The sequence below is a fragment of the Mandrillus leucophaeus genome, unplaced genomic scaffold, assembly GCF_000951045.1.
Source record: "Mandrillus leucophaeus isolate KB7577 unplaced genomic scaffold, Mleu.le_1.0 Scaffold420, whole genome shotgun sequence".
Classification (NCBI taxonomy): domain Eukaryota; kingdom Metazoa; phylum Chordata; class Mammalia; order Primates; family Cercopithecidae; genus Mandrillus; species Mandrillus leucophaeus.
The window spans coordinates 73,988-83,761 of record NW_012104477.1 but is presented as its reverse complement, the minus strand read 5'-3'; the positions used below and the strand labels follow the sequence as shown (position 1 = coordinate 83,761).

General features: G+C 39.8%; 2 protein-coding genes across 4 annotated transcripts in view; one reads left to right on the top strand and one right to left on the bottom strand.

The window, feature by feature from the left end:
* Positions 1-5,686, top strand: part of LDHAL6A (lactate dehydrogenase A-like 6A) — a 26,877-nt gene extending 21,191 nt beyond the window's left edge. For both annotated transcript variants that reach the window (XM_011992913.1, XM_011992914.1), the window contains 4 exons: positions 2,144-2,317; positions 3,049-3,166; positions 4,212-4,335; positions 5,121-5,686. In XM_011992913.1, coding sequence (XP_011848303.1) covers positions 2,144-2,317; positions 3,049-3,166; positions 4,212-4,335; positions 5,121-5,285 — 581 coding nt within the window. In that variant the 3' untranslated portion in view covers positions 5,286-5,686. The remainder of the gene's footprint in view (positions 1-2,143; positions 2,318-3,048; positions 3,167-4,211; positions 4,336-5,120) is intronic.
* Positions 5,687-6,713: 1,027 nt separating this feature from the next.
* TSG101 (tumor susceptibility 101) overlaps positions 6,714-9,774 on the bottom strand; it is a 64,410-nt gene continuing 61,349 nt past the window's right edge. Inside the window, exons 9-10 of one of the 2 annotated variants that reach the window (XM_011992912.1) lie at positions 8,040-8,279; positions 6,714-7,047 (exon numbers count right to left, since the gene is read on the bottom strand). In XM_011992912.1, the coding sequence (XP_011848302.1) occupies positions 6,958-7,047; positions 8,040-8,279 (330 nt within the window). In that variant the 3' untranslated portion in view covers positions 6,714-6,957. Of the gene's footprint in view, positions 7,048-7,902; positions 8,280-9,774 lie in introns of those variants that run through there. The other variant, XM_011992911.1, reaches the window with a different exon arrangement.

Sequence of the window (9,774 nt, the reverse complement as noted above, 5' to 3'; positions counted from 1 at the left end):
CCACTCCACTCCAGCCTGGGCAACGAGTGCGTCTCAAAAATAAAATAAAATAAATTTATCACCATATACAATTTTATTAACTTTGTTTCATGGTACTTTGTATTTTCGTTTTAAATATATTGTAATCCCTTGTCTTACTTCCTCTTTAACTCAGAGTCATTTAAAAGTGTATTTTTGGGGCCAGGCACAGGGGCTCATGTCGGTAATCCCAGCACTTTGGGAGGCCAAGGTGGGTGGATCACAAGGTCAAGAGATCGAGACCATCCTGGCCAACACGCTGAAACCCCATCACTACTAAAAATATAAAAATTAGCCAGGCGTGGTGGCACACACCTGTAGTACTAGCTACTCGGGAGGCTGAGGCAGGAAAATCACTTGGACCCAGGAGGCAGAGGTAGAAAGTGAGCCAAGATCGCGCCATTACACTCCAGCCTGGTGACAGAGTGAGACCCTGTCTCAAAAAAAAAAAGTGTATGTTTCAACATTTAAAAAAATTTTATTGTGGTTGATTCTGATATAACTGAATTGGGTTGTCTGATCAGTTCTTTAAAGTCTGTTAACACTTTGTGATCCAGATAATAGTGTTTGTAAAAAATAAAATTCCTGATGTATTATGGACTTTAATGGGCATGATGATCTTTATTTGATTATACTTATTAATTTTATTTAGTTTTGCAAAATTAACTTTATAAATCAGTTTATAACAAAAGTATGTTAAAATTGTCTGCTATGCTTATGAATCAAATCTACAGTTCCTAATTTTTTTCATATATTTTGAGGCTATATTAAGTATATATAAATGTACAGTTGTTAAATTGTTGCATTGTTTTATGTATCTCATACATTAATGAGAATACATGTTTAATACATATGTTATACATAATTGTATATAATGTAATTATATGTTAGTGGGGATACAGAGATAATACATAAATGTGTATGATACATAAGAGATAATTCATATATATTACATATTATATATATTATACATACATAAATGTATTATCTCTGCCCCCATTAATGCTTTCTTGTTGAAAATTCTATTATTTGCTATTAATATAGCTACACTGACCTTCTTTTTGGTATTATCATTTTAAAAGTTAACTTCAAGAAAAAAATTCTGATAAAGCTAATAATGTTTAAAATAACTGACACTCAAATATCACACTGTGTCAAAAATTTATCCCTTCCCTACTGGGACAGAGACACAGTTGGTCTCGTTCTTGCTCTGTTGCCCAGGCTGGTGTACAGTGGTGTGATAGTAGCTCACTGCAGCTTGATCTCCTGAGCTGACGTGATCCACGTGGCTCAGCCTCCCAAGTAGTTGGAACAATAGGCACATGGCACCACGCGCCTGGCTTATTTTCCTTTTGGAGATGCAGTTTTGCTATATTGCCCAGGATGGTCTTGAATGATTGCTTGCCTTAAGGGATCCCTCCACCTCTGCCTCCCAAGTAGCTGGGATTTATACTTGTTTCTTTCTGTCCTCCCCAACTCCTTTTTTTTTTTTTTGAGATGCAGTCTCGCTCTGTCGCCAGGCTGGAGTGCAGCTGATGTGATCTCGGCTCACTGCAACCTCTGCCTCCCAGGTTCAAGCGATTCTCCTGCCTCAGCCTCCTGAGTAGCTGGGACTACAGGTGCATGCCACCATGCCCAGCTAATTTTTCTATTTTTAGTAGAGATGGGGTTTCACTATGTTGGCCAGGATGGTTTCAATTTCTTGACCTCGTGATCCGCCCGCCTCAGCCTCCCAAAGTGCTGGGATTACAGGTGTGAGCCACCGTGCCCATCCCTCTGTTCCCCTCTTAACTATGCTTTTCGTTGAAAATGGGTTATTCTCTGAGCAAAATTATCTGAAAGACTTGATAAGAGTATTTGTTTATTCATATTTCTCAGAATTTTCTGTGGAGTGAACATTCTGTGTTTCTGCATACCAAGCTATGCAAAGTATCAACAAAAAGGTTTTTCGTTACTTCTATTTGGTAGATATTCTTAGAGTTGGGGTATAGCTGGGGTTGGATAGAAAACCATGTTTCTGGCCCCCTCCACAAAACATCAGATTTACTAGTTTTAAGTTAGGTAAATCTAAAAAACGTATCCTTGCAGATGAGGACATTTCTTGATATGAACTTTTTCTTCTTAGTGGATATCTTAACTTATGTAGCCTGGAAGTTGAGCGCATTTCCCAAAAACCGTGTTATTGGAAGTGGTTGTAATCTGGACTCTGCTCGTTTTCGTTACTTTATTGGGCAAAGGCTTGGCATCCACTCTGAAAGCTGTCATGGGCTGATCCTTGGAGAGCATGGCGACTCAAGTGGTAAGCCTGAGGCACGATTGGAGCCTCTGCAATATCTATTTCCTACCAATCATATAGACATTTAATGCAAAGTAGCTCCTGGGAGGGGAGAAAAGACTTTATTCCACTTTAGGCCCTTTTAGTAGTAATTTTTTACTACACTTATTTTTAAAATAACAAAAAATACAGATTTGAAAAATGTGAGATTGACACTATAATCCTACAGATGGATGGCTAGGATTATAATGCTTTTCTTAAATAGAGAACTAAGTAACACGATATAGTTTGTATTTAATTTGGGACACTCTAGTTCACAAAGGTCAGCAGTGTACTTCATGTAGTAGGCATTCTTCAGATTAAGGGATGGGTATAACTGAAGAATGTAAGAGGGAAAAGAAAGAGTACTGTGGTAATAGTCTTTTTCTCCCCTCTTAGTGTCTTCTGGCTAAAAAACCTTTGAAATCTATTTAATATAAACCTTGGCTATGGAAAAAGACTTAAAGGTAGAAAAACTAAAACTTCCTAGTGGAAAGTTTAAAACTGCAATTTTCTTATTTGCAGAATCTTTGCCAAGATAATAGAATTGTGGATCCCCCTCTGTGGAGATCTGGATTTAGAATATCTGGAGTGGGGCTCAGATATCAGAACATTCCTAGTTGAAAACCACTCATAACAGTTTTGCTAAGGTCAAAAACCAAAACCCTGCTAATACTATGTTGTAAGAAGTGGGATTTTGGGTATCTCTTTCTTAGTTCCTGTGTGGAGTGGTGTGAACATTGCTGGTGTCCCTCTGAAGGATCTGAACCCAGATATAGGAACTGATAAAGATCCTGAGCGGTGGGAAAATGTCCACAAAAAAGTGATTTCCAGGTAATACACGCTAGTTTCACATTTTTAGTACCTTAGAAGTTGTGAGCCTGAACTCTGTTAGAAAGTTGAGATTAGTCCCTTAAGTGTATGTTGTTGTATTTCCCATATTTTTATTTGCACTTCTGCTTTTTTGTGTGATCATATTCACCAGATTATAAATTCTTCAACCGTCAGGGACTGATTCTATGTTGCTCATTCCTGAGCCTAACCCAGTATTGAGCACATGGTAGGGGCTCACTTGTTGACTGACAATGTATTTTTTCAAACACTTGCTATATAGTGTTTATTGTTAGTGGTGGAATTAATTCCATATTAATTTCTGCATCTCTGTACTTGTAACTCTAATGTTTAACCACCGTGGCAAGGCATGGTGGCTCATGCCTATAATCCCAGCACTTTGGGAAGCTGAGGTGGGAAGATCACGTGAGCTCAGGAGTATGAGACCAGCCTGGGCAACATAGGGAGACCCCATCTCTACGAAAAAAAAAAAAAAAAATTAGCTGAGTGTATGGTGGCTTGCTTGAGCCCAACAGGTCAAGGCGAGCTCTGATGGTGCCACTGCACTCCAGCTGAGACCCTCCCTAAAAAAAGCATACATATGGCCAGGCGTGGTGGCTCATGCCTCATGCCTCTAATCCTGCCACTTTGAGAGACCAGGGTGGGCAGACCACTTGAGGTCAGGAGTATGAAAACAGCCTGGCCAACGTGGTGAAAACCCAGCTCTACTAAAAATATAAAAATTAGCCACAAATGGTGGTGCACGCTTGTAATCCCAGCTACTCAGGAGGCTAAGGAGGGAAGACTGCTTAAACCCGGGAGGTGGAGGTTGCAGTGAGCCGAGATTGCACCACTGCCCTCCAGCCTGGGCGACAGAGCAAGACTTAAGAAAAAAATGGCATACATACTCCAAGTAGTTTCTAGGAGAAGTTGTTGATGGAGTCATTGCAGTTTTGTGGCATTGTTAGATAGGATGCTATAAAGTGGAAGTTCAATGACAAGTGGATCTTCTCAACTAACTTATGTTTATGGTTTCTTCTAACTACAGTGGCTATGAGATGGTCAAAATGAAAGGTTATACTTCTTGGGGCATTAGCCTATCTGTAGCTGATTTAACAGAAAGTATTTTGAAGAATCTCAGGAGAGTGCATCCAGTTTCTACCCTAAGTAAGGTAGGACATTCACGTTTGAAAAATCATTAATTTCAACATAAAACAGGGGTAAATAACATTTTTGAAACACTCCGGTTTTGGGTTTGATCTTGTGGAAGAACCTCTCTTCCTGAAGTCTGTTCTTTGCTGCTGAAGAGTGGGGAGATCGGGGAAAGAGTCTATCTTTATAGACCTTTGTCCTGGTCTAGCGTGACATTTCCTTTTATCAGATAAAAGTAAGTGTTTTTGCAACTTGATTATTTAACTAAGTGATCTGACTCTACTAGTATCTGGAAACACTGGGAACCACTATGGGCAGACCTTGGTACCTATGGAGTTGTTCTCTTCGTTTCGATTATGTCCAATGAAGAGATCTAGGAAAAAAGCACTAGACACAAAAGAATTAGCAGTCTCCTGGGGAGAGGGGAGTTGGGGCATGGGTGAGATCCTTCTGCTAGTCTAAATGGGAGAGGTTATAAAACAAGAGAGATCTAAATCATTGGAAATAAAGTCATAGGAATTTTGAAGTGGTCTCTTGATAGGAAGTGGTATGGAGTAAGGAGATGAGGAAAGAAGGGTGGGCCCCAGCCAACATGGCAGGAGGCTGGGGCCCATGTGGAGAGATGGTGGGTTGAAACTGAACAATAAATATGTCTAATCATGTTTTAAATTGTTCTCTGTCTTGGTACTCTGCCATAGTTTGTACTACCAATCTGTTATTCATTCACCTCACAACTGTTGTTTCTCATATTGCAGACCTTTGTTAAAAGTTAAAAAAGGAATACTTTTTAAGTCTTTACTTTCAGGGCCTCTATGGAATAAATGAAGAAATATTCCTTAGTGTCCCATGTATCCTGGGAGAGAATGGCATCACAGACCTCATAAAAGTGAAACTGACCCTTGAAGAGGAGGCCTGCTTGCAAAAGAGTGCAGAAACACTCTGGGAAATTCAGAAGGAACTCAAGTTTTAAAGTTGCTTAAAGTTACCATTCTATAGATTGAAGATGAAATAGTAGTTATGGAATTGTATATGTCAAACTTTAAAATAAATTTGAATTTCTGAAAGTTGGAAAAATAGAGGAAAGAGTGACCTATTTAGTGTAGCCTTCCAGCTTTTTTTTTTTTTGGGTGGGTCTCATTCTGTTACCCAAGCTGGAATGCAGTGGCACCATCACGGCTCACTGCAACCTTGACCTCCCGAACTCAGGTGAGCCTCCCACTTCAGCCTTCAGAGTAGGTGGGACCACATGTGTGTGCCTCCATGCCTGGCTAATTTTTGTATTTTTTTGTAGAGATGGGGTTTTGAACTCCCAAAGTGCTGTGATTACAGGGGCGAGCCACTGTGCTTGGCCTTAGCTTTGATTTAGTATCCAGATGATGGACGACACTTCTTTTTTTTTCCCCAAACAAAAGTGATGGCATCAAAGATGTTTTTGGTATCTTTTAGTACTTGCCTTGTATGTATACGTAACTGCCATCTGGTCCATGAGAATGTGTATGCTGTGTTATAGAAATCTTGATTCTTTTCATCAGGTGCATAGTAATTCTTCTCTATGGCTTAATACCTGTGTTTACATGCTATTTAATAAAAGCTTTAATTTCCTCTACAATGTAAAAATAAAAATATATATTTGCACACACACACACAAAGTAATCTAAATGTTCCTAACATTAGATAAAACCTTGATTTGACCTTGCTGGTTTTTCTTCTGGTAACTTTTATGAGTGCATTTTAATTTTTACAGAAAAGGTCTTAAGCTGTAAACCCCTTGGTGACAACAGATTAAACTGGTCGTTCTTCTCTTGGGAGTAGAATGGGCTGCCTAATTATCTTAACAACATCCCAAATCGGAATATACTTTCCTTTATAGCCTCATGAGCCTTCTAGCACTCTCATTTTGATCAAGAACATTGTATTCTGGATGAGCTCTGCAGGACATACAGTAGCTACATAGTTCATTGGGTGGTCACAAACTTGGCTACAGAATCACTCACCATGAAGACGAAACTTTAAATGACAAAGCAGGGAGGCAATGGTACACTGTATCTTTCCCTTTAATCCTAAAGTTATCAGGTATAAAGGTATATAGTTTGGACCTGCCACTGTGCTGCTTTCTGATGAAAACACTTATGGTTCACTGAGGCCTAGAAAGGAAACAAATTTAGTAGGGTTGGTAGGAGAGTATCACCTTGGACCTTTCACAGATAAGTTACTCAAATCCTTTCAAATATTTCAAAATTTAGATTTCTATTTGGTATATCCCTATATTCACTTCATATGCTGTAGAATAACACTAATTTCAACTTAAGATGGATTTTATGCTTTTTTTGCTAAATGAAAAGTTGGGCTTATTAAGGTTTCATGGATCTTTCCTAAAGTTCAATAAAGGAGAGAGAAATTATGCAACAAATTTTATTTAGCAGTCCCAACATTCAGCACAAAAAGTTTACAGAGGATAGAAAGTGCATTAATAAAAGCCAGTCTTTACCAAAAGAAAACAGAAAATATATTATTGATTCAAAATATTTTACACTTGAATGATAAACTGCAATAACTTATTCTGGGCACCTACTGATAAGAGAAAGGAAGAGAAGAAAAGAATACTTTAAGAAGAGCTCAACTTCCAGCTGGTATCAGAGAAGTCAGTAGAGGTCACTGAGACCGGCAGTCTTTCTTGCTTTTTGCATTAGTGCCCTCAGCTGGAACTGTTTACGGGACAGAAGACGTACATGCTGGGAGGGGAAAAAAGTTTGAATAGTTTAGAATGGCTTTGATTTAGGCCCAGTCATAAAATATCAGACAATTTGTAACCTAGATAGGATCTAAGAACCCTAACTCAACCTGTCAACCTTTGGAATGAATACCTCATTACATGTGGCTTTTAAACTTCATATTATAAAGGCTTACTCAACAGGGAAAGCATTACATTGCAGGATCTGGCTCAGGAGTTTGACTTACACTTTCTTTTCCTAAGCCATGCCACTCAAGAGATTGTACAGAAAGAGAGTCCTTTCTTGGGTCTCTGGTTTACATCCAGCCATTCTTGTGGTTATACCACTTCTGAGGCACATGGTTTGGCCATTCCCCCACAGTGAGGAGATAGGCAAGATCAGCACATGACCTGACCTGGCTCCAGCTGCAGCTGGATCAGATATCCCAAGGGTGGCTGCTATTATTCCTAAAACCATGTTCTCCATGACCCAAGAGACAGCAGAGCCCAAACTTCGCTTACTAGATTTTCCTCTGTACAACAGCATTAAGCTTGAGACAACTTTCATTCAAGAGGGCTTGAAAGGACAGCCTGATACCTTGAAGGGCTGTCTGATGTGGGAAAACTGGTCTAAAGTTATATAACTCTAAGAAAATTAACAGATAAAAAATGGAGGTGGCACAATCAGTGATCTCAGGTGGTATGACCTCAAAGAACCAATGGAAATCTGATCGTGCCTCCTGATCCACCCAGGCACAGAATTACACTCATCTTAATGCTGCCTGGTGGACAGAGAACTGCAGCCACCAGCCCACTTTTCTTCCCCTGCTCAGATCAATCCTCAGTACTCTGTAGGTAAAAAGATGGCACAAAACCCTACATCTCATTTGCTGTCTTTTGGGAAGATAAAGAATCTTAATTCATACTACAGAGAAACTCTTGGTTTGTGGTTTGCAAGGTCAGGGCCTCTACAGCCCAAGTTAAAAAATCTTGGAAAGTAAAATGAAGACATACCTTCAGGAAGACATCCAGGTCTATCACTCCCCTTCTCAAGGCTTCTCCCAAGTAAAAGATAGTGTCTTCAATAGCGTTTTCTTCTGCATACAAATTCAGGATCTGTTTGTATAAGGGAGCTGTGGGAATGATAACTTCATCGATATCATTGTTTTCAGACTGATTTTCCATTTTCTCCAGAGCAGAACTGAGTTCTTCATCCTTCTTTTTCAAAAGTTCTATGTTTTTATCAACCTCGGCCTGAAAACAGAACAGTCCAAGCATTATTAATTGTACATAATTATCCACTTATTAGACATCTACAACACTTCACAGAAAAAGGTGGGCTAATAACCATGTTTAAATAACTCATGGATGAGAATCATGTTTCAAATAGCACCCTGGTCAAAGGTAGAGGAAAAGATGTGATCTATGCTGAGTGAAATACAGTAATGATGGAGATATCCTGAGCTGACCACTTTCAGCGACGGTAACAAGCTTGTCACTTGTCAGTGACAAATGATCCTGCAAACTAAGCCGTCAGACAAGATACTTTCCAGCAGAAGGTTCCTTCACATAGAAAATCATAAGAGGTTTTTCTTCTCAGCAAGTAGACATCTGCCATAGGAGAGTAACTTTCCCGTCTATGAAGAGGATTCAATGCATAGAGGCCCAAATGTCTGTATTCTAATCACAAAGTATCACACGCAGGTGATAGCCGTAGGCTCTGAGCTGTATTGGTGTCACTTTCCTGAATTCTAAAAATTGGCTACTTCGAAGCTCATTTTATAATCTGGAACCACTTTGTAAGGCTAATGGGTACACACAAATCACTTTCCACAGCGCCCTCAACCTTCTAAGAATTCTTGACTCTTCCATCAAAAAGGCACATTTACTGGAATAAATTCTCCTTCATGGGGATGAAAATGGAGCATGAAATTGGCATTTCAATTATGCTGATGCCTCCACTTTATCATCATTAAGCAAAGCCACAGGGCTGACTTACACATGGACTCTCCAAGGCACAGCTGTCTGTTATAAATATGAGAAAGCTTAAAGAGCTGAAGGTTGCATATGCTATGTTTATATGTAGCTCTTTAGCCAACCAAGTATCTCTGGATTATTGTGAAAGTTCCCCGAACATACTTTTAAAGATGGCTCACACAACCTTTGGAAACAATAAAACAGTACTGTCCTTTTAAGTCTGCACCTAAGATGTAGAGAGCTTTATCATGGCTTAGAGCTCTCAACTTATTTCCTAGTAACTGGCAACATCAGCCACTCAAAACAGTCCTCCATTGGGTTAAAACATCATTTCCTAGGGCAAAGGTGTGTTATGGTCTGGCTGTGTCCCCACCTAAATCTCAACTTGAATTTTATCTCACAGAAAGGGACCTGTGAAGGGGCGGAGGCGGTAATGGAATCATGGGAGCCGGTCTTTCCTATGCTATTCTCATGATAGTGAATAAATCTCACAAGATCTGATGGGTTTATCAGAGGTTTCCACTTTTGCTTCCTCCTCATTTCCTCTTGCCACCACCATGTAAGAAGTGCCTTTTGGTTGGGTGTGGTGGCTCATGCCTATAATCCCAACACTTTGGGAGGCCAAGGTGGGCAGATCACTTGAGATCAGGAGTTCGCGACGAGCCTGGCCAACATGATGATACCCCGTCTCTACTAAAAAATACAAAACTTAGCCAGGCATGGTGACAGGCACCTGTAATCCCAGCTACTCAGGAGGCTGAGGCAGGAGAAT